Source organism: Balaenoptera ricei, chromosome 3 (genome assembly GCF_028023285.1).
Source record: "Balaenoptera ricei isolate mBalRic1 chromosome 3, mBalRic1.hap2, whole genome shotgun sequence".
In the NCBI taxonomy this organism is placed as follows: Eukaryota; Metazoa; Chordata; class Mammalia; order Artiodactyla; family Balaenopteridae; genus Balaenoptera; species Balaenoptera ricei.
The window spans coordinates 135,531,434-135,556,558 of NC_082641.1; the positions used below are offsets into that span (position 1 = coordinate 135,531,434).

A 25,125-nucleotide genomic window follows, 5' to 3' on the forward strand; every position below is an offset into this window, starting at 1 on the left:
AATGGTTTATCATACATGTTTCCATACAATGAATTTCAATAATTAAAATGTAAAACGAATATTTGGAATGCAACTTTGCATAATCTGTGCACACACTGACTCAAAATTGCACCGAACAACTAAAACAGATTTATTGTTCTACAGTGATTTACTTGGTCATGTCAGATTAGTAATATGGATCTGTTTAAAAACACAATAATTAAGACAAGCAGGATAAATTAATCAACTACAAGGCAGCATGAGCTACAATCAAACACGGGAAATTACTGTAGAAAATCCTGGTTCACAGATCTCTTTAAAACTGCTTTTATGCATAAATAAAACCTTAAAATGTAGATGGATTGCGTCCAACAGAACTACTGTAGCTAAAAGTGATAATGATTCAAACATTTTTCAAATAAAAGTTAAATATTTATAAGCACCCAACCACATTTCATAAATCACAAACTATTATTATTTTATTTCTGAAGCTTCCTGGCACAGCGCGAGGATTGAGCCACAGAAAGTCAAGAAAGAAGAAAATATGCCTTTAGGAGCGTGAATCAGACACAAAACTGGAGCAATCCAAGAAAACAGGCCTCCAAAGAACATTCCATATGGCTTTCCCAGGAATCGCAATAGCTCGGCGCAGCTGAAGTCATGACCAACAGGCAAATTTCGGCCACATGCCTTCCTAACCCTCACCCATGAGCCGCGCAAGGCAGGTGTTTCATTATAATGAGGAAAAAGAACCGAGAGAAAGTAGAGCGGTCCCTACCTGTCAATTATCACTGGATCTGAGGGAGTCTCATTTCGGTTGCCACAGCTTTTCTTGTCACAACAGCGGCTATGGAGCAAAAGCAAGAGGATTTAGTACAACCATTACCATGTAAAATCATCATTTAGGCAGACAGAAGGTTCAAATTGCTGGGTTGCAAATGCTAGAATTACCACAAAGCCATACCTGGCAATCAACGGATCCCTGAGACAGAACGTTCTATTTGGGTCACCTATGGGTTAATGGCCAGGATTAACCTCTCCCTGCACAAAGGAGGGAGGGAGAGGGACTCCCACAGAGCGAGGACTGACAGCCCTAAGATGGGGTCTTCCCATCACTGCCCGCAGGACTGGAAGAGTTCACTGTGAAATGCATTATTATTACATCTACCCAATGAGAATATTCAGGGTTGTGGGTGGCTTAAACACTCTTCCCTCAAGATCACACTAATTGTGTGGAACGCGTCAATAATGAGGTATGAGTGATTTCTCCCCCTCCAGTCATTTTGTATTAAATGGATTCCTTTTTCTTCTCCTTCCTCTTTTATGGGAGACGTTTCCTTCAACCACAACCTTCCCCAAATCCTAAAACTATAACTGTTTGCTTTTGAACCATGTTCAGAATGTAAGAATAAAAGTACAACACAATAATTAAGACAAAGAGGCAAGATAAAAGAAAACAGAGATCCACACATCCTCTGGCTTTTGTGCCCTGCTCTGGCCACTGTGCAAGTTTCCTGGAAGCATTTAGGACAGTTGCTCCAAAGCCTGGCAAAAGCCCGACAATGGACGCTCTTTATTAGGTCAGAGAAAAGGCAGACGAGGGCAAGAAAAGCACCTACTATCAAAATCTCACCCCACGTGTGATCTTAAAGTTGACAGTTTTTTCTTAAACTGAGATGCTTCTAAAAAGTGAAAAAATTAGGGTTTTTGAAAACTACCCATGGTCAATGGAAATCCGTCCATCTGAGACTTGTTTGCAAATAAGAAATGTGTCCACTGGCCAGTCTATACCCAAGGGCACACTATAAAAGCACGTATTTGATCAGTCAAGGAGGTGAGGGAGTTATCCAAGCATTATACATTGCCTTGCACCACAAATAAAATATGCACTTTTCTCCCTCTCGCTTACACAAGCACGCACGCACACACACAAACATACACACAGACTCATTCGACTTAGTGAATCATAGAGCCTAAATTTAGAAGACTGCTAGAGAGAAACAAACACTGAACTTCATTTTCAGGACCCAGAAATATTACGCCTGCACAGGGAGTCTTTCAGCAAAGTTAGGAAGTCTCTCTTTTGGCTGTAACTATATCTCTGAAAAGAGAATCAGCTTCCATATTTGGTGCTCATTCTATTTGCTTCTCGTATCTTCAGAAAACAACAGCAAGAATTGTATCTCCTTTGTCAAAACCCCAGCTAAAAACCACGCCACTCCCTTAAGAGCCTTTCCTTTTCTGATTCAGAGGAAACTATTTCCTCCAGGCCTGAGTTCTGCTATACTAGTACCTTGAGGATAGAAAGCCCAAAGGATCCCAATACCTAAAATGAAGAAACAAGGGAATGAGAAGTATAGTCGTTGAAATGCATACAAAAAAAAAAATAATAATAATTTACAAACTAAACTCCATCCTCCCTGAACTCTACTCCCTTGCACCTACATCTCAAGGGCTTTGCCAGAAGAGCACAGTGGTTAAGCACATGGACTCTGGAATCCGAGCGGCTTGTGGCAGCTGGAGCAAGGTATTCCACCTCCTGGAGTCTTAGTTTCCTCAGGTGTAAAATGGGGCGATTGTGGTACCCACCCCTAAGTGTGAGGGCTCAGGTCTCCAAAAGCAGCCCATGGACAGAGCCCAGGTCTTTACCCAGGGATAAAAGCAATGCATGGGAAGGCCTATTTCTCCTTTCTATTTTCCATTTGTTCCTTTCTGTTTCAAAACAGCGACTGGGCAAATCCCCACTGGTCAAACCCTCACCATTGTCCTGCCTGGACTGAATGCCTTCCAGAGACTCTTCCAACTCACCTGATGATAATTTCAGACTAGAATCTACATCTCAAGACAACCTGATTCTCTCCCTCCTCGCTGTCATCACCCTCATCCAAGTCACTTTCACTTCTCGCTTTAACTCCTGCAGTGGCCTCCCACCTGGTCTCTCTGTCTCTACTCTTCACCCCCCATGACAGCCAGAGTGATCTTTTCAAAATGTCAATTGGACTGTGTAACTTCACCGCCCAAGACCTTTTAATGGCTTCCCACCGCACTGAGAATACATCTATGGCCAGACCACCTCCCAGTCTCCTGTCACTCTCCTCCAACTTACCAAGCTGCAGCCTCACTGGCCAACTTCAATCTCTCTAATGGGCCACGCTCAGTCTGACCTCAGGCCCAGGTCCGGGCAGGCCTCCGGGCCTGGACCGCTCCTCATCCAAGCCCTGCCTAGTTAGCCAGCCTCTACCCCCTCTTTGGGCCTCAGCCTCTAGGCTCCTTCCTTCCTCAGAGAAGCTGGCCCTGACACTTGATAGGTTCCTCTGGTTTTTCCTTTCAGGGCATGAAACACAAAGCAAATTATATACTTACATATATATTTGCATATTTTTTGTCACTGTCTCCTCCCACCCCCTCCCCTACTAACTCATATGCTTCATAAAGGAACACACTGTCAATTTTATTTACCTAATGAGTAGCATAAGGCCTGGGACAGAATAGAGAAGCTCAAATATTGGTTGGTGGATTGGATGACTTCATGAATGAATGTAATGTACTGGGGAAAATACAATCCAAGAAAACAGGAAGGTAGCAGATAGAGGAAGCCAAGCTGACCCTCTGAGCAGACACTGCTGAGGAAAGGAACGTTCACCTCCACCCCACCCCATACGCCAGACCACCTCCCCAAGCAAGGGCCACACTAGGCCTGAGATTTGCCCTGTGCCTTAAGCACTCTCTTCATCCCCTTAAAATAAAAATGCCCTGGAGTGCAGCCAGCTGAATCGAAGCACAGCCTAAGTGAGAACAACCCCTCTCTGCTGTGCCCCCAAGGGACCCAGGGAAAAAAGCAGATGCGAAGAACAGAAGTGTAGAAGGACTAATAGAATAGGAATAAAATAGGGATAATGAAGAAAGGAAAACAGACTAAAGGGCTGGAGGTCATTTATCATTTACAAAACCTTATACAAAGTATGAAAAATAGCCCAACAGGTTTCCTGCCTCTCAAGTCATGTCACTGCATCACGTAGTCATCACCCCCAAAACGGGATTCTTGGGCTCTGCTCTGCGTCTGGGGTGGCAACAAAACAGTGTCTACAGTTTAAGCCCACTTTTAAAATATACTCATATACACATATACATATATGTGTGTGTACATATATACATGTAAATATGGAACTGTGTGCAGCATTAAAAAGAACGAAGGTGGGTTTGTACACACCATCACGGAAAAAAGTCTACATCATATTATGACCTGAGAAAGCCAAGCTGCAGAATAGTATGTATGGTATGGTCCTACTTCTAGGAGAAAAAAAAGAAAGACTGAGAGAGAGGGAGGGAGTGAGGGGAAGAGACAAATAGTTTCACAAGCCAGTTCATACCCTCACTTCACTCAAATTTCTGCACAAAGTGACAGCCTGCAAAAGCCCTTCCCTGACTACCCCCAGAGCTCTCTAGCCCCTCATCCTGCTTCACTTTTCTTCCTAGCACTCATCACATTATATTTTATATTTGTCTTCTTATTTATTGTCTGTCTTTGAGTACAAGGGCCTTAGACTGTTCTGTTCATCCCTGAGTCCCCAGCAACTAGAACAGACTGCAGCACACAGTAGGCCCTCTGGAAGTATTTTTTGAATGAATGACTAGAAACTTCAAAGAAATAGCCTATAAGGAGTGGAATAAGTGAGGAAGTATAGAGGATATATATTTTGTTTCTGTATTCCTGCAGTCTTCTGCTTTGTATTGTAATATTATTTTCCTATTAAAAGACTAAAAATCAACTGCAAATTGGGGAAGGAAGGTCTTCCTTTAGGCTGAGCTGGCATCTAAGCCCCTGAAGCTCCCTAGTTCTAGCCCAGAGCCAAGCAGAGCAAGGACCTGTCTTCCTTCCTTGTGATGGTCTTTCTTGCCTTCTCTTTCCTCCCTTCTCCAAGCTGAACTGCTCCCTATGTCCCTCTACTGAACTCAGAAGGACTGAGAAAGGTGGGTACCAACCACCACTGTACACAAGGCAGGCATTAAGCAAGAGGACAGAATGAAGGGAGAACAGATTCACTTGTGTTTAAGGCAGGAGAGGTCTTGGGCTGAAACAATACAGTACATGGAACAACAGATGCAAAAGCACTTCAAGGGAAAAGTTACCAGGTTAACAGAAGAAATTACAGTGCTAATCATGTCCTCATTTACTGTGTGACTGATGGCTCTTCAGCCCTTCAAATGCTGTTCTTTAGACTCCTACTGTGTTTGTCAGGCACTGCACCAGGCACAGACCTGGCATTTGCTTCCTAAAGCAGGAATCTGTCAGGGGACTCGGAGTCTCCTCATTTGCTTTGTCACAGAGCTGGATTCCCACTACTTCACATCCCTTCGCAACCTGCAACCCAAGTGGCAGGAGAGCAATGTGGCCCATCACTGGAGTGGGGACCCAGCACCTGGTGTCCTACGTACACTGTGGACTCAAAACAGCAGCCCTTTCCCCAGCAAGATCATGCATCCCTCAGACAAGCTAGTCGAGGGAAAAGCAAGCTTGTGAGTTTCTTCCTTAGCAGCATGACACAGGTGGCATCTCTCTAGTGCACTGACACATGGCTTCATAAATCATGGCAAGAAACATATACTTGTTTCCTGGTCATGAGGCCTGCAGATCCTCATCTTAGGGACATGGAACTTCTTCCCATAAGTAGAGGCTCTCTCAAGTGGAGGAAAGCAACAGCTCCATCTATAAGCTTTACAACAAAAAGCAAGATTATCTTACCCATTTAGCGAAAGTGGCTAGAGAATGAGATATATGAGTTATCTGAATAGTCTGATTAATAGTAATAAGCTCATTCTTTCCCTCAGTTAACCAACATAAGTTTTTCCATTCTTTAAAAAAAGACACACTCCTTCTTTTCTCTTGAGTTGGTTTCTTCACTGTCCAGCTGTCCCCTTGCCAGAGTTGCCGTCACTCCTTGCCACCTGAACCCCATAAAAGCTGGCTTCTGGGCCTCAGCGCCAACTTGAATGTCCTCTCTTGAAGTTCACCAGTGACTTTCTGGTGCTTTTCTCAGTATTCAAGTTTATCTGGATCTCCCTACACTTACTACATGGATGGCTCCCTGTCTTTGAAACACCCTCTTTTTATTTCTAGGCTCTGTATGCTCAAGGTTCTTTTTCCTAATTCTCGAACACACTAAATAAGATGGTTGCCCAAGAACGTATCCATGGCCTCTTCTCTTTCTATTCACCCATCCTTGTCAATCCCATGTAAGCCCATAGCTTTACCTTGCACCTTTGAGAAAAGACCTCAGAAGTTGGTTATCCTTCGCCCTGACTCTCTGCCCAGCTCCAGGCCAAAGGCCCACCATCTGCAGACCTCTCCCCAGAGAAATCCTGCCTGAACTGCCAACAAATGGACCAAAACGCTCCTTCATGCACCCTCTAAAATCCAGGTCCTGTCTCACCTTCCTCCCAATCCCTGCAGCTAAAACCCACCGGCAAGTATGTCCTCCTTTCTCTGAGCAGCTGTGGTCCTTGGCCTCACCTCTTATCCCTGTCTACCCTTTCTACAGTGCTGTCTAGTTATCTGTTTTATGGGTCTCATTCTCCCAGGCTAACCTGTCAGCTCTCCTACTATAGGGGCCAGTCCTCTTTGGCTCTTCATTCCACTGTGCTTTGCACATAGCACGTGCTAAAATAATGAATTAAAATATACTTAACAGCACACCTAGAATGAACAAAGCATGTTAACATTTTAGTAGACACTTCCCTTCCTTTCAATATTCTCTTACCATCTTTCCCTTTGAGCAACTCTGTGCCAGGTACTTAACTAGGCACTGCAGATGTTGCTACTACTGCTCCCACTACTTCCACTGCTTCTATTAATATCAATACTGATACTACTGCTGCTACTATTAATAATGACAATAGACATTCGGCACTTACTATGTGTCAGGTACCATGATAAGCATTTATCGGGATTACAGCATTTAATCTTAACAACCACCCTATGAGAGAAGCAATAGTTTCTCCCCATTTCACACATGGGCAACTAAAGCAGAGAGGAAAACTGGGTAACTTCTTTGTCTTCAAGGAGCTCTTAGTCCAGCAAAGAAAGACAGGCCTTGGACACACAATTACAATGTGCTGCATGCTATGAAGGAAAAGCGCAGGATATCACAGGAATGCATAATAAGGGGACCTCGTTCAGGCCAACGACCGGGGATGCTTAAGTGGGAATCTGAAGGAAAAAATGAGAATAAACCAGCCAAAGAGGAAGGAAGAACAAGCCATATCAAGGGACCAGGCTAGCCCTGGGAGCTCATGGTCCACAATGTTAGGCACTGACAGTGGGAAAAAAATGCCTTCCTAAATACGGCACCCATCCCCTGCAATTGTCCTGTTCACTGGAAAGGGAGAAAATCTGCTTTGCCCTGCCTGGGGGGGCTGGGAACTAGACTCACCTACCAAGCAGAGTTCCTATTTTCCATTCACATTTTAAACACAGGATGTGGAGATGCATTTATAATCAAATGCTTTGTGGAATGAATCCTGCTTTTAAAAATCCTTCATGGGGCCATACTTTTTAAGAGCTTAATCACCAAGTATTAGCAAAATGTAATAATGATGACTGGTATAATAAATTCCAGTTTACAAAAATGCAGAACCTCTCCCAGAATTCCATGGAAAGAGTTCTATGCCATCAAGTCAAAGGGGTTTTGTCTCAAAGAGAGACAATAATAACAATCTCATGGCAGTAAGTCCTTGAGACAGCTCATGAAATAGGGTTACCCTCTCAACAGAACAAAACTGATTTTTTAAAAATTTGTAGCCACCTAATACACAATTGCCTGGTGTTTATTTTTTTATTTTTCTTTTTTCTTTGATGACAACAAAACAGAATCATCCCAAGCCCTTTCCTGTCGATCTAAATTCTCTGTGTCTCCTTCATCTGTAGCTCCAACATACTATAAATATACCTCTCTTGTGACATAAACACAAAGTTTTATTGTGCCGTTAGCCTTGATAGAAAGCACTGCAGAAAGTTGTTTAGAAATTAAATATCTAAAACAACCTATTTTAAAATCCAGGGCCCTCACTATTTCATGTCTGCAGTGAAGAAATTTCATCTTGGGGAGAGCAAGCTGTCTTTCACACCATATGGTTAATGGTGGTGCATAGCAATTAGCCAGGCTGATTAATGGTGAACAGACTCTAATTTTATGCTTATAATTGAGCCTGCATTTGCACCCCTGGTGCAAATTCAGCACATCCCAACTTCCACTTACAACCGGCAAGAAATCAAGAGAAATAGGATGGTGTGGAAAGTGAGAATTTTTTTCCTAAAGCCCCCTAAAGAGCATCAGATTTGCGATTTAAAAGACTGTTAGCCACACAATAGATGACAGGCTTGTGTAATAGGGTCATGGCGGCCTGGTAAACAAACAGTACCCCTTACACATCTATAGGCAGCCAGGAAAACCATCATCTGTAACATTAGTAGCATGACATTTTGAATATGGCTCTTCCCTCTTAGCCATGCGGTACAGACATCATTTGCCTTCAGTGGCTTGAGAATTTTATTTTTTGCTATTTTTATGTTTCTAAAAAATAGAAAGAACATCAGCAGTAAAGCACATCAACCAGCATCATAACGTACTTTGGACCAATGAATTTTAAGAACAAGAAAAATATAAATTGCATTAACAGAGTGTAGGCTTGTGTGTGAAAGGCATAATATAGCTTAAGTATTTTAAGAATAATTTCTAGCGTAGTCCAAACAAGTACAGATATGAGATACAAATCTATGATTTATAGATAATAGTTGGCCTATTGGTTGAGATCCGTCTTCCTGTCTCCTGTTTGCTGGAATCACATGGAACAGAATACGGAAAATTCATTCTAACAACATGCTAATTGTGGGAAGATAAAATAGAGATATGGCTGGAAAAATAGTAATACGAAGGAGGTCATTTTTTTTAACGCTTTTCAAAATGATTTTACTCATTTTATTCTGAAGAGTGCAGCTCAGCTTTAGCTGTGCAATTGTTGTATACAGTATAACACTAATTTTGCCTAATAATATCTTCTAAGAAATCCATGACCATAGTTTTGGATTTTGTTGCTGCTTTAGAGTTAGAGAAAAGCAACCTGTTTTCGGAACAATTAACAAGTTTTACAAATCACTAAAGTGAAAACTTGTGAAACTCCTGTATATTTTAGAATAATATATTAGTATGTTTTTTAAAAAGGAGAAAAAGAAATTTTTACATACATACATATTATAGATACAGAAGAAGTTACTACTTGGGACTTCACTAAGGAAACACATTAATCTCTTTTCTATTTTATTTCCACCTGTAGAGTTTTCAGATTGCTTTCCCCACAAGTCCGTGGGCAGCAAATAAACCCACCCATGCCGAAGCAGCAGCTGAAAGTCCTAAATGGTTTGGTCAGTAATAGTCAGGAGACAAGCATGCTTTGTGCCAGGAGAGCCTGCGTGGCTAACAAAGCAATTAGTAGCCCTTCCCTGATGCAGAGTGTCATCGTCATGCTTTATCCAATTACTCAGAATATATCAGAAGCAAAGTGCCAGTGTTATTTTATGAAGAATTAGAATCCTAAACTGCAAGTTAAAAGGCTGTTCTCTGGTTTACTCTCTCCCATGTGGAGGGCTGGCTGAGGCCATGGAAGTGAATGTGGTCTGCTTGCCTGGTTTCAAACGTAGCTTCAGACAAAAATAAAGATACTCATTTGTGGACCACATGAATGTTTATACCTTTCAGTGACTCATCTTTGCCATCCTTCCAAAAGCTCGCTACATTTAAGAAATGTTAGCTACATTGTCATAGTTATATAAAAGGTAACTAAGATTAAGAGATCAGATGTGGGGTTGGTGTGGGGAGGAATGATGCCTATGTACGGATGGTCACATTTTTAAGTGGAAGAATTAAAAAGGGGAACTATAACTTTCAAGTCTTATCCAAACAGAGGTTTCTGCTGATATCAATAGAACTCTTATTTTACTAGCAATGCAGTTGAGCACATATATTAACACTAAAAGGGTTATATTGTATTTTACTCGATTGAAAGGAAAACGGGGCAGGCACTGCTTTGTGCCCATTAACAATGTGATATCAAAATGGAAACGTATGTCTTTTAGGATGAAATCTAATGAATAATTGAGAACCACTGTGATGCCTGACACTTTACTACCAAATACTCACATCTAACACTTTTTAGATTGTCTAACAGAAGATAAACATATACCCAAAAATAGACCTGAATTCACCTAGATTTGAGATACAAATTCATCTTCTCTTTTCTAATTAAAGGGAAAGAACAAGGTATTTCTTACCTGCACATGATTTCGTGTGTGAGCAAGACTCGGCACATTTCTGGGTTCTTGTCTTGGCCTTCATACACTATGGCCTGTAAACAAAGGCACGATTTGAGCTAAGAATGGAACCAAGTAGCAGAGGACAAACTACCACAGTCGAGTTCTTGACCATTCACCACCGCAGCAAGGCCAATTAGCTTTCAGAGCCAAAGGCCTCACTGGGCTGATTGTTTTAAGACAGCTGTTAAGGATCAACCCAAATTGAGTGGAAGGGGATATGTTCCTCTTTGTCCCATCAACCACCTTATTATAACACACATCTTTGGATCCTTGTATGAGATGGGCTTCTGTCGTCAAGACAACCACAATTCTCTCTTCAATTCAAAATAAAAATAAATCTAATCAATGGGGAAGGAAAAACCCAGAAGGCTTAGCAGATTGAGATACTAGTGATTTAAAATATAGAAAAGCACATGGATTTTATTTTTAAATGATTCGTATTTGTCGCCTCATTTTACTACTTCCAACTCCAACATGTAATATTCTAGAGGTAAGTAGTAGAAAACAAGTGAGGGTATGGTTAATGAGTCCACTCACTGTCTTGAGATGATTCATCAATCAGGGGAAATCCTTCCTGCCTACAGCTTGAAAACATGTGCTCTCTGCGGTGTATAACCACCCAAACAGTAATACTCGCCCGCATATGCTGGGGGAAGGGCAGGGTTGGGGCGGGGGGAGTTAAGCCATAGTTATCTCCCTCAACTAAGAAGAATTACATCTGACTCTTAAAATTTGTTGGAGTCCCAAACCACCTCACCAGCCAAGATGTTTTTGTCTGTTTTTAGTAATATGTGTACAAACATTTTCCTTAAGGTCACCAGGAGGTTTCCTTGAGACCTCTGCTTACTGGAAGATCTACATGTTAACACCTGGGCCAAAGAAAAGCTCACAGCTATGGGTAGAGCAGTGCTCTGCATGGGGATACATTTTAACTAACTTAACAATGTAGCACTGCATAGTACTAATATAACACAGCTTCAAATTGTTAACAAAATTACTTTCACACATTCAGATAACTCTCAATTTCTTGGTGATGAAACTACTTAAATTAACCAGAGACTTTTTAGGATACACAGAAACTGCAGTAACTAACTTATAGTTGGCTGGAATGTGCTTGTTTATGAACCTGAGACTTTTAGAACTGTAAATGATGGAGGACAGCTTATGACACTATGTGTGCAGACCTTCAGAGCAGGCTCTGACTTTGTTACCTAACTCCATTACAAAACAAAAATTGCAACAAATTAAAAAATGACAAAAAGTACCTGCATAAGGAGAAAACATTTCTCTACCATTGGCCCATCAAAAGCATTTTTATGGTTAGCCTGTTATAACCCTATATTTTTTAATGTTTTATTTTGCCATAATTTTAGATGTACAGAAAAATAGTAAGGATATATAAAGAATTCCAAGATACTCTTTACCCAGATGCCTCAAGTGTTTACATTTTAGTAAATTTGTTTTATTCTTCTTTCTTTCTCTATTTTCTTTTCCTGAACCATTTATTAGTTAACTGCAGACGTGCCCTAAATACTTCAGTATGTATTTCCTTAAAACAAGGAATTATCTTACATAACCATAGCACAATTATCTGAATCACAAAATTAACATTGATACAATAATCTAATGTAAACATCTGAGACTCACCAAATACCCAATAATGTCTTTTATAGCAAACAACAACAAAACCAATACCAATCACTGCATTCAGTTGTCATATCTCCTTCAATAAGGAATATTCCTGAGTCTTTGTATTTCATGACATTGACATTTTTGAAGAATATAGGCCAGTTATTTTTTAGAACATCCTCAATTTGGGTTTGTCTAATGTTTCCTCAGACTTAGACTAAAGTTATGTAATTCAGGGCCGGAATACCACAGACATGACGCTGAGTTCTTCTCCCTGTATCACATCACACTGTCAACTAGTTCCACTAATGCCAGTGAACTCTGACCATTTGCTTAAGGGGGTGCCTGCCACCCATCAGAGAGCACAGCCAGATTTGTGTACTGTAAAGTTACTACTTCACTTTAAGTAATTCATAACTATCCTCTGGGGAAATCATCTAGATTATGTTAACATCATATTATGACTTAAATTTTCACCCATTAGTTTTAGCATGCACTGATGATGCGTTCCTGCAATCTTAAAAGACCTTTTAAATACCCAGGAAGTTGCTTTACTCGAGAAAATGCATTAAGTAAATTGAAAATGTTTTAAAAACCAAAACTTATATCTGCCTGCTTTATTTACTGCAATCACTGCTTTAAAAAATCAAAGAAACACTGTAAATAACTGATTAGATCTCATACATGGTGCTAAAAAATTCTATTATGCATTTCTGAGAAATCCTATTACCACTACATGTTTTGTGTGTTCTCTTAATACCCCTGAAAACCTGTTTCAACTTTAGTTTTCTGTCATGCTAAACTAATACAAATAACTTGGTGAATAAAATTCACAGGTATTAATGGGGTTTTCCTTCCTGTTTAAAAAAAAATTGGTTTTGGGAGGAGAAAGGAGTATCAATTACATCAGACCTTCTCATTTTGACTCTTTCTAGATAATACCAATATTATTTTTTACTGAGGCTGCTGGTTCCACTGAAATCAGTGGGCCCATGATGATACTGAATTAAAGATATGCTGCAGTGAAAATATGTTGATGCCCCCCCTCAAACAGTAGATGACCCATGGTCTCCCAGGTATTCCATGTTTTTGTCTTTGGTGACTGAACATCATTTGTTGAAGGCCCAGGGCCTCCGTAATACATCTCTACCAAATGTCAACCTGCCACTTCGCTTCTGGCAGCAGAGTCAAAATGGAGAATCTTCTCTACATCAAGCATAGGAAATTGAAAGCATGAGTTTGGATTTGCTCAGAAATAGTTAAACTCTGGGGACAGAAAGAAGCATGAAGTTTCTTCTGTCCCTTTCCTTGGGGCCTCAGCAGAACAATACTTCTCAGCACATAAACACAGATAAAGAAGTGATTGCTGCTTCTGTGACTTCTGAAATAAAAACAAGTGAAACAGAGAGTCTTCTCCCTCTCCTAAGGAGTAGAACTAAAATCCTGGAAATAGTGTAATCTAGAACCTCAGTGTAATAGAGTTAGCTACACAGTGAAACTCTGTCAAAGGCAGCTCCACCTCCAGCCTCGCCTAAGCAGTTTTTGTTACTGAAAAAGCTTGTTAAAACACACACACACACACCACACACACGCACCACACACACACACCACACACACGCACCACACACACACACACACACACACACACACACACCACACTATTATATAAAAGTATGGTCCAAGAAATCGACATTCTGATGAGATCCAACATAGGAAAACAGGATAAATCTATTTTGATGAATGTCTCCGATGTAGAGTGTCAACAATAAAACAGACATTTAAAAAATGCCTACAAGTTCTCCCTCCAGCTTTCACACATACCACATCTCTACCCTGTACATTTAGCACACACGTCAAGACTGGTTCACAGTTCAGCAAACCCAGACTTCGAGCCTAAAAGGAAAGGGGTTCTCTAACACCAGCTTAGGGAGAAGTTTCTGCTTGTTTTCCCAATTTAAATATGTGCCTCTTTGGGGTATGAGTGAAGCTCATTGAGGCCAGATCAATTGGGAGATCACAGAAGCATATAAACAGCACTGACTACTTTAAGTGAAACCATTTTAATAGACAGCTGGTTTAGGACCTAGACAATGGAACACCAAGAAGAAGGCTTATCTTCATCCTCCATAGTAAGTCATGTGTCTGCTTACTGGGAGGAAGGTAGTCTGCTGTGAGAGTGACAAAAACAACAGCGGTTTAAAGAAATCAGTGTGTTCATCAGGAGTAAGGATGGGAGGCCTGTTACAGAGATGGGCAGGAGGGGGAGAGAAAGCATATCAAATATATTATTTAAATAAATGAATTGATGGTGAAGCAAGTTGAGGTTTTAACCTAAGAAACAACAAAAACAACAACAAAATACAATATCAAATAGAAAACGATGTTTACATTAATCCTGCCAATGCAAATAAATCCCTTAAGGTGGCAGGAATGCTTGTACAGGAAAAAAAGTAAAAGAATAAACAGCACGAACTTCATCTCAACTTTAAAAACCTAGTGAAATTGATAAACAAGTTGTCAAAACTTGACATATTTGGAGCAAATTTATTCTTCTGATATACTAGCCTCCCTTTTCTTAATGTTCTCCTCTAATGAGCATAATGAAAATATCACAATTATTTTTAATACTCTGTTGACTTTCTGATTGAGGGTTTTTTCAAGAATAATTTTTTATAATAACAAAAATGAAGGAAAAAATAGGAATTGTTAAACTTTCACATCCTTACACAACAACAGTGCCAGAAGGTTTGCTGTGAGAGGATTAAATGCCATCAGTTTCAAATGCCCAATTACACATTAACCTATACCATCTTTGAAAAGAAATCAATCAACAGAAAATATCTGCCTTTGTTGCCACTGTTTTAGAAGGCATCTTGTGAATTGTGGTTCATCTCCACTTTTCTAAAATATCACTGGGTCTTAAAAGTTAATTGAAACTTACTATGGATAAAGACCACACAGTAAAACAAAAAATAGACAATGAACTTACACAGGGATCACACTTCAATGGGATGCCAAAAGAAATACAGAGAATTGAGCACAGTTTTCTTTGTTTACTTTTCTAATAATTTTAACTCTTTGCGTTCCATGCAAATATAAAATGGGCAAAGAGAATACTTTTGACTTTGGTTCATTAAAATCTGAAAGGTTTTTAGGAACAAAATGTTTTCATTAGGAGTCTTTCTTGGTTTACAAACCAACAATCAGAGCCTTGTCATCATTAATTTAGAAAGACAGAAAAAGAGAATGAAAGGAAAGAAAGAAAGGAAGGAAGAAAGAAAGAAAGAAAAAGGAAGGAAGGAAGGGAGGAAGGAAGAAAGGGAGGGAGGAAGGGAGGGAGGAAGGAAGGGAGGAAGGAAGGAAAGGAGGAAGGAAGGGAGGGAGGAAGGAAGGGAGGAAGGAAGGAAAGGAGGAAGGAAGGGAGGAAGGAAGGGAGGAAGGAAGACAGGTAGATAGGTTACCTATAACTAACAAAAACTCCTAATTTTCCATTTAAGTCAAAACAGTAACCTTGAAAATACATCACTCTTTTTTCCAAATACAAAATAAAAGGCCAAACCTAATTTGTCACCTTAAAGAATACATTCATGAATGTACAAAGTATCTCCTTCAACCAGAAGTAAAGTGTCCTATAAATACAGACTGTCAACACGACTTTGGCAGCAAATTACCAAGAATCAAAACTAATAAAAAAAAATGAACACCTACATTATCAACATTCTGTAATATTAATCATTACTTTCAACCACCAAGTTCCACTTCTTGCCATTTAAAAAGAAAGTGTTAGCTAATGCGGTTCGAGAAATTTCCAGTAGGTGAGGGAGCCTTAGTTAAAAATTAATCTGTGCCAAAGAAAACACTACAAATTTGACGTTTCATAAACAATTGTGTCAAACAGCAATCCAAAATTAATAGTGAAATAAAATAAAAAATTATTTTGCTTCAATTAGCAGCTTAGCTACTGGTGAACAAATTACAAATATGTAATTTAAGCTCAGCAGCTAAGCAGGCCTGTTTGCAGAACTGAATTAGGAAAGTTGCAAAGGAATGATATCATATTCAGTATGCTGTTCAGTTACATCACAGCACTGAATAAAAAGAGAATGTGTACCAAAAGCAGTTAGCTTCAGAATGCATCTTTTGTGTCTCAAAGAAATAAAATCTCTCATATTATTCAAACACCAAGATAAAAACTGAATCATTCTAACAATATCATGCAATATTTCTTTTTCTAACAGTAATAAAAGATATTTCATTCATATGATAACTACATTTACATCTATATTAGTAGATACAACTGGCTTTGTCAACTCAATGGGGTAATAATAGTAATAATAGTAAAATAATAAAAGCAGCTAATTTATTAAGCACTTAATGTATGCTAGTCACTGTTCTAAGCACTTTCCATGTATGAATTCATTTAATTTTCACAACTGAGCTTCCAGGTAGGTGCTACCATTACTTCAATTAGTTTCCAAATGCTTACATATTCTAATAACTAAGACCAACTCATTCTTGCTCAACAACTATATAAACAATTCACCAACATCCAGACCCTCCTTCATTCCTCTCAGCAATATAAGTAAAGACACAAGAACAGACTATCCGTGTAGTCATACAAGTTCGATAAATGCATCACTACTAATACGTTCATTTTTAATGCTGTTCAAACATTCACATGGAAACAGCTCTAGCGTAAATATCCCCGAACAAATGGCTGTATATTATCCAGGAGGGAGCAGTTGGACCGCCAGACTGGGAAAGTACTAGGCCATCTGGCTCCGGCAATCTCTCCAAAACCATCAGCTTTGTTTTCACCCCCAGACTCCAAACAACACATTTTCCACTGTGATGAGTTTACATTTTCCCAAACACAGGTCCTGATCATGCATAAAAATCCCAAACTTCTTCATTCCTCTATGTGCAAGGAAATTCAAATCACCTGCATTTTTGACATGTTACCAAAGAAGAGAGAAAGCTGCTAAAATATGGCTCCTAACTATAAACTTGCCCTGTCATTTTTTGTTTGTTTCCCCAAATATATGAAAGAACCTCTCTGCTGGCCTAGTTGAATTCCTTAGGAACTTATTGATACACTAAAAATGTGTTTATCTACCAATGAAGAACCATGAACAGAAAGGGTTGTTAATCAAATCTACGTAGCTGTGGCAGGATATGATGAAACAATCAATCGGAAAAAGTGCACTTGCATCAATAACTTAAAGTACCGGGAACATCAAAACAAATATATAAAGATTAGCTGGAAAGACAACTATGACAGCAGTTCTGATTATTGTACCTTAGACTTCCCACTGTGCTGGGACTTTTTAGGGGTCCCCTCACCATATCACCTACCTTCAAATCCATACACACAAGGATTATGTGACTATTATTTTTCCCTTTCCAAAAAAGAGCTTTGGTTTGGGGGCAGGGAATGTTTTGTTTTTGATAACTTTATGGAATTTGGTACTCTTTCTTTGAATTATAAAAATGTCCCTTTTTTCAAGGCAAGATGGTAAGAGGGCAGGTAAGTTAAAGGTTTTTTTTTTTTTTTTTTTTAAAAAACTATTTAAAGATAACTCACTGAAGCAATCACAGAATGTAATTATATCTCAAATACTACAGGAAATTCTGAACTGAGGCACATTAAAACTCAGACCTCTCGCACTGAGTTCATTTGAGTTTCTGCAGTAGATACCATTTCTGGATGCAACAGCCATAAACTTCTGGGTCCTACAGGCCTTTTTGCATGCTCACTAATGGAATACCAAAAACAGCAATGACAAAAAAAAAAACAACCTATTTTTAGTCCAGCTAAACTTGGTTTTGCAAAACCCTTCCCAAAAGCAAGCTTCTTATTTTCTAGTTGGTGGACAAATATTTTAAATATAACTATATCCTTAGTGTTTTATAAGAAAAGCATAGGGATAAGAGGGCTCAGATCCTTACACATTCACTTCTAATAAAGCTTTCCCTTTCCTGGTAGAGTCCAAAATTAAGAGTCATTACCCCAAGTAGTGTAATGAGACACTTTGTAAAGGTGTGAAATACTGTGTCATACCAATACATCTTGGTTGATTGAGTACATTTCTGTTTGATCTCAATGCTGCTAACTCCACCCAAGATTACGAACATTCTATGAAAATATAAAGTGCACAGCTAGTTTTGAATTTTGCTTGCCAAAGATTCCCTTCAAGTTTTAACCCCAACTTCTGAGTCAAAGATATGACATCACATACAGAAAGCTGCATCTCTGATGTGAAAAATGTTACGATAAATAAGTACCTAAGAGAAGACACTTGAACTCTGCTTAGATATTCCCACTGAAATTTATGATGTTATTAGAACTCATCACATCACTGAAATTATTCCATTCAGCACTCTAAATATCAAAATCCTGAGTCTATCTACTTGGAAGAATTTCACAGGGGAAAAAAAAGTAACCGTTTAATCGGTCACCTTATGTCAAGACTTACTTCTGATTGAAGGGGTCACTGCACACTTAACTAAAATAAAAAATTTAAGAAACTTAAAAATCAGACTTGGCATTTAATTATCACAGAATAATTTCAAGCTAGATGAGAATCCACTGTTTTACTCATCAAAGCTAAAACGTAATAATTATGTCACAGCTAAGGAAAGTCATGCTCTTCACGCTGATCTGCTTTTTGAAGACTATTGTATTAGCTGTGTACACAAGAAGCTAACCTACTTCCCAAACTCTTACAGCACATAATCAAGGAAAAAGCAACCGGATAACGGGCAGGGATTGCCTTTCAAAGTAAAAGCTACAGAGAAGGCATTAGACAACTATTATGAAAGCAAACAGGTATGCCTGGAAAAATCTTTTTTCTTGATATTTTTAGACTAAATTCAGATAATTATTACGCCTTTTTTTCAGGTCACTCCCCACCAAAATATATAATTGCCTACATTTATAATTTTAACTTTCAGCGAGATGTCACAGTATGGCAAGTAACTCTCTTATACCTGCTATTACTACACTATATCTTATTCTGGTCCCACTCCCACCCCCACCACCAATAGAATTTATGAAACCAAGCAGTCAAAGAATGCCTTAAGCTATAGCTTTTCTTAAGCTCTATGACCTTGTTAGTAAAATGATATTAGATGTATTGCTTTATAAAAATCAAGATTATTCTTCCACCTTAGAAGAGTGTGTAAAGTCAGTTCATCTCACAATGGGAAGATCAATTCTTGTGGCACTTTTGGTTTAAGGGGCCTAAAATAAAGTTTTGAGAGAAGTTATCACGTCAAACATGTCCTAATTTTGTGCTCCTTACAACTGTTCACTTCATAGAGTTGCTGATAATTTAATATTTAAGTGGCCAATGTTTCACAAGCAGACAGGTCTTACATACTGGTTTGTGGGGAGTTTTTATTCTTTAAAAAATAAACTCTAATAAGTACATAAGAAATATGTATTAGAATCATACTTTCCCTCTCCCCCTCCCATCTTTTTTTTCCTCTGATGGGAATGGCAGGAAAAGATACCCAGGGTATCAAAGACAATTTTTTAAAAACAAAACTCCACTTAAGACACTTTTGTTTTGATATCATTTTTTTAAAAAGTTACTGAAATAAGGCTTTTGCATTTTTTGCTTGGCAGGAAAAAAATTTAACAAAATACAGAGCGTCCAAATCAAAGGGAATTATCCTATGTAATGATCAAAACCAGTATAGTAATAATAATAAAAAACAATAATAATACCAAGAGTAAAAGCATAAATGTGTGTTTACTCTGAACAATCAACTAAGAAATAAAACAGATCTTTAAGAAAGTCAAATATTTTAGGCTAATAACTTGAAATAGTTTTCAAGAGATATGTATTTATCATTTTTAAAAATACATGTCATACCCTCATGTTTTTTACTTGGTTCACAATGAAATATGAAGGTAATAATTACAATTAGCTGTTATTAAATTGGTTCTTGCTGAGTAGATTTTAAAACTCTCAACAGCTTATTAACGTGCATTTTGTACAACATATTTAAGCCATGGGTATCTAAAAACAATTTTTAAGTATGCATGTATACTCTAATTTGAAACCTTCCAAGCCAGTATCTATGAAAACTACATCCCTTATTTTAAAGGGAATATTTTAAAATCGCAATCAAGCAAACCAGTTTTAACCCTCTCACTAAATTGGTGGTTAGTACACAATGGGTAACTTTTCTCTTTGTTCTGATTTCTTTCCCCCACCCAATAAAACTGTCTTCTTTTTTGTCACGAAATCCTCCAACTACCTAACCAGATATTTAATTCCTAAACTTTTTCTTAAAATTAAAAAGAAAAAATGTTCCTGCCCCTCGTAAAAACGTCAGACCTCTTTTCTGACTCGGCTCATAATTGTATCTTTTAAACCATAACTCAACCTTAATGTATACTGCTTGGCACCCGCGTGTTGGGAGCTTAAGAAAATGCCGTCTATGTACCTTTAAGACCACAAGCTCACTCATGCTGCCTGGCTTCTTGCCAAACTTGGAGGCAAAAGCAGGAGGATTTTTACAAAATATCTTCTAACAATTGTAGCTCCGTCTTCCAACACTACCACCACCACCGTCTCTTTTTTTAAAAATGTGTAGAGTGGGTCAAGTGCGCTCTCAGACCATCTCACCATTTCTGGGGAAGCTGCCTTTGCCCCTCACCCGCTTCCTCTACCTCTGCCTCCCGGGGGAGGCCCTGATGGTTTGGGTTTCACAAGTTCAGCCCGATCTGCACGAGGGTCTCTGGGCACCTTTGCGCCCCCTGGGGCTACCCGGCCGGGTCAAAGGAAGTTCAGTCCATATTCTCCCCACGCAGCACCCCGTAGTCTTAAATCACAAGGTCTGAATTTCCCTTATAAAGAAGGAACCGTCGAGCCATCTCCTCCACGCGGCGAGTCAACGTGCTTTTGGGCATTTGGAAGGCTGCGCTGAGAGCGCGGTCCGCCCTGGCATTGAGAGTTCGAGTCCCAGCCCTCCCGCTAAGGAGTAGCCAGCTTCTTGACTCTCCCAAATTTCGCGGCCGTAGAGTCACCCCGGCGGCGCGAATTTAAGAAACTTACTTGTTTTGTCATGGAGTCAATGAGGCGAACGTAGAAATCCTGCTCCGTCCTTATTCCTGGGGGAGGGGCGGGGGACAGGAGAATTAAGTGAGAGAGGATCTGCAGGAAACAAAGACTGGGGCTCCAAGGCTGATGGAACTCCGACTGTCCCGGAGAAGCACAGCCAGGACCCCGTTCCCCAGTTCCCGGAGAAGGGCCTCTGGCCCAGCCCGAGCGCATTTGGAAGGCAGCCCCACCCCCAAGCACAGCAGCTGGGAATAAGGCGGACCCCCACCTGGGTTCTCTCCCTTCCCATGGCTGGAGTCCCTCTGCGTGCTCTCCGGGAGCCACCAAGGCCCTGATCGCTCTAGCCCCGTGAACTCAAGGGACTTGGGCATGAAGTCTATGCTAAGCGGAGGAACCCGGCCTTAGGAAGGGGAAGAAGAAAGAAAGCAGCCCAGCAGGGGCCAAGGCGCCACACCTGGACCCAGGTACGCGTCCGCTAATGCGGCCGCCCTCGAGCCACTCAGGGCCTCCTCAGGTGAAACCTCTTCAGGCGAAACTTAGGAGAGGCTGGTTGACCCCGAGCATGGCGGACGACTGAGCTTTGCTCCGGGTTCTCGTCCACCTGAAGCTCCCCGCGCCCCTTACCCTCACCCGGAGCCCCGGGGTGCCGGCGCAGACCCGACGGGAGCCTCACCATTGCTGTAGAGGAGCTGGAGCCGGTAGTGAATCCCGTTATTGGTCTTTTCGCTGTTGGCTTCCTGGGTTGCAGCAGGACGCAAAGACACAAGAGACGCAGGAGAGAGGTCGGCGTGAGCTAGTGGACCGACTTCGAGGCAACTTTCCCCAAGCAGGGACCCCTGGCCTGGGAGACGGACAGGCCCGGGAGCAGCAGAAATTGCGGCCAACTGTGATCCCTCTGCCGCCCTCCCGACCCTTACTGCTCCCTCTAACTTTCTAAAAAATTCCGTGGGGCTCGCACAGGCGATCCCGTTCCTAGGGCCTGGGGGCTCGAGCTTGGGCCAGCAGAGACAGGAGCCACGCGTGGTCGCGCGGTCGAGGGCGGGCTCATCCCCAGCGCCCTTGACTCTGGAGTGCGAAGCCGGGCTCGCCTCTCTCCATCTTTGGGGACTCAGCACGAACTTTTTTGGAGCAGAACCTCAGGAACTAGGAGTCCGGGTTCGCCCAGAACGGGAAGTGGCTTGGGGGACCCCGCGCGGGAGTGTGTTATGGATGCTTTGCACTCGCGAGGAGCTCGCCTCCCGAAGCGCCTGAGCCTGCTCCCCGGCTGGGGGCGAGGGGCAGCGGCGCTGCGCCCACTTACTTTTTCCTTCTCCACGAACCCCACAAAGGCTGTCCTCTCGATCTCCACGGGCTGGCCCTGTCTGTCGTAGAGGGCCAGGACGAAGTGGAAGAAGTTGGATTTCCGCAGATTGGAAGGCGGCTGCTTCTCAAAGTGAGCCCGGGCCAGACCCACCCCGCTGCGGCCAAAGACGCACAGTTAGACGGCTAAGCGGGACAACAACCGCGACCGCTTGTCACCCCTTACACACGCGCGAACCCTCAAACACCTTCTCTGCCCCCAAAATGCCCTGTGGGCTCCCTACGCGCCCCCTCAGGCGCCCCGGGCCCACCCGGCGACGGGACATGCGTGCTCTCGCCTGCCCAGTCCTCCCCGCCGAGGACCTGCGCGGCCCCCCGAACTCGACGAAGAGGTGTGAAAGTTTAGTTTGGGTTTTGCGCAAGAGAGAAAACGCTGTACGCGTTTACTCCGACCTGACGCGCGCTGCGTGGGGAGGAAGAAAAGTAGCGGTGGATGAGGTGAAGCGCGATCGTGGAATAAAGCCGGTCGTTTACAACTTAAAGGGAGGGTGGGCATGGGAGTTGGTTCTCGCCACCCCTTCGAATGTCCCGTGGGCAGGTGAGAATGGATGGGGAACATGCTCAACTCCTCGCTGCAGCAGCCATCCTCCGGGAAACCTCATGTGCCGCCCCCCCCTCACAGCCCCCGGCCAGCCGCGGGTGCCCGGCCTCGGGAAGCCGTCTGTCCCCACCCCCCAAATAAAGCATGTGGAGAAAAAGGATCTGCGGGTGGAACTCAGAGCAGTCAGGAGTGGTCGCTGTGGGAAAGGGAATTGGGTGTTTTTTTAAAAGACCTGTCCTGACAAAGTTTCGGGGTTCCACAGAAATCCTCACACCCTTTCCAGAAATCCTATGGATAAGGGCTGACGGTTGAGCGCGCCCTCCCGGGGGCTGGAGCCTGGGGTGCCAGGGGCGCAGGGCGGCCACTGACAGCCCGACCTGCCCGACACAAGGGCGCGCGCACACACACACACACACACACGCACGCCCCCCCCCACACACACACTTTCGCTTCTAGCCCAGTTACCCAACTCACTCTCACTACCAACCACCCCCATCCTTATTATCATCGGGGATGGGAACAGTGTTGTGGACACTTGTCCCCAGTCCGGAGAAGATGAAGATGATGTAATTAGTCATCTTCATTCTTCCCCTTCCGCCCTCTCTGGGCCGGAGAGAGCATGGAGCCACCAGATCTCCCATTCCCACAAGCCCAGCTGGTGGCCTAAAAAAGGGGGGGACCATTTCTCACTTGGGACCAGGAGTCCCCAGAAAAGGTACTGAGGGTGCCCAGGAAAGTTCCCCCAGGTCAATCTCCAAAAGCAGTGCCTCTAGGCCATACAGCCTAGCATGCAGGAGCTGAGAGTGGCAGAGGGGCTAGAAGGGGCCATGGTCATAAATGGTGGGGAAGACTTTTAGGAGACATCAGAATTAAAGTTAGGAGTTGCTGTTCTTCGGATGGACCAAGAAAAACTGAAAGCTAAAGGGAGAGGGAGGGAGAACCAGAGAGGAGAAATAAGAGATGATTCTAGGGGGAAATGGAAAGAGAAAAGGGGAGAGAGAAGGAGTTAAGAGAAGGAAAAAGAGGAAAGAGGAAGAAAGGGTGAAGAAAGAAGAGGAAGGAAAGAAGGAAGAGGGAAGGAAAAGAAAGGGGGAAAGAAAGGAAGTAAAGAAAGGAGGAAGAAAGGAACGAAGAAAGGAAGGAAGGAAAAGGAGGAAGGAAGAAAAATGGAGGAAGAAAGGGAGGAAAGGAAGGAGAAGGAAAGTTTTTTAAAGGGGGGGAAGAAAAGAAAGAAGAAAGAAAAAAAGGAGGAAGGAAAGGAAGAACGAAGGAGAGAAAGGAAGGAGGAAGGAAAGAAATAGAGAAGAAAAGGCAAAGAAAAGAAAGAAGAAAGAAAGAAAGAAAGAAAAGAAAAAAAATAGGAAAGGAAAAGGAAGGAAAGAAAGAAAAGACAGGCGGCCTGAAAAGAAACAGCAATCACAGAGAAACACAGATATCCAACATCATACGGGTGAGACGCCTCTTCAGGCTTAAAACAAAATGAAAACAGTCACAGACCAGGCAGGGAAAAGTGCCGGTAAAGCGCGGGCTCCTCGCAGGCAGCTCCTGGCTCTGCGGCCGCAGGCAACCAAGACAGGGCGGCCGGGGAGCGCGGAGCCCCGGAGACGAGCAGAGCCGAGCGGCAGACGCAAGAGCGCGGCCCGGCCCCGCGGCGGCGGCTTCCGCTACCACCTCCCGGCTCTGCTGCTCGCGGCTTGCCTCCCCGGCCGCGGTCCCCGAGCGGTACTCACCTCTGCGCCGCCGTGTTGGCGTCCAGCACCCCGGCGCCCTGCATCCACGTCCGCACCGCGTTCATGCCGCTGCCCAGCGGCTCTTCCTTCATGCTGCTTCCACTCCGTTGGATGCTTTCCTGAATCCCAAACATGAAAACAACCTTTTCTTGTGGAAAATCTCCTCCCCCTTGAAAATTTGAAAAAAAAAAAAAAAAAAAAAAAAAAAAAGGAAAGAAAAACGCCAGCCAGAGATTTTTTTTTTTTTTTTTTTTTTGAGTCGTTGAACTCGCGCTAGAAGATCAAGGCGGGCTGGAAAGCAAATTTTTTAAAAATATAAACCTTCGCTCAAAACTGAGCGATAACCCGAAGAAAAAAAAAAGGAGAGAAAAAAGGAAGGGAAAATCCAACAAAAAGACCAAAATTAAAAAAATAGAGATGTATGCTTGGCTGTTGGGGGTTGTTTGG

General features: G+C 42.1%; 1 protein-coding gene across 7 annotated transcripts in view; it reads right to left on the reverse strand.

Annotated features, from left to right (window-relative positions):
• EBF1 (EBF transcription factor 1) overlaps window positions 1–24,842 on the reverse strand; it is a 393,446-nt gene extending 368,604 nt beyond the window's left edge. For all 7 annotated transcript variants that reach the window (XM_059917603.1, XM_059917602.1, XM_059917601.1 and 4 more), the window contains exons 1-6: window positions 24,679–24,842; window positions 22,349–22,505; window positions 21,722–21,785; window positions 21,043–21,098; window positions 10,304–10,377; window positions 758–826 (exon numbers count right to left, since the gene is read on the reverse strand). In XM_059917603.1, coding sequence (XP_059773586.1) covers window positions 758–826; window positions 10,304–10,377; window positions 21,043–21,098; window positions 21,722–21,785; window positions 22,349–22,505; window positions 24,679–24,812 — 554 coding nt within the window. In that variant the 5' untranslated portion in view covers window positions 24,813–24,842. The remainder of the gene's footprint in view (window positions 1–757; window positions 827–10,303; window positions 10,378–21,042; window positions 21,099–21,721; window positions 21,786–22,348; window positions 22,506–24,678) is intronic.
• Window positions 24,843–25,125: the final 283 nt, after the last annotated feature.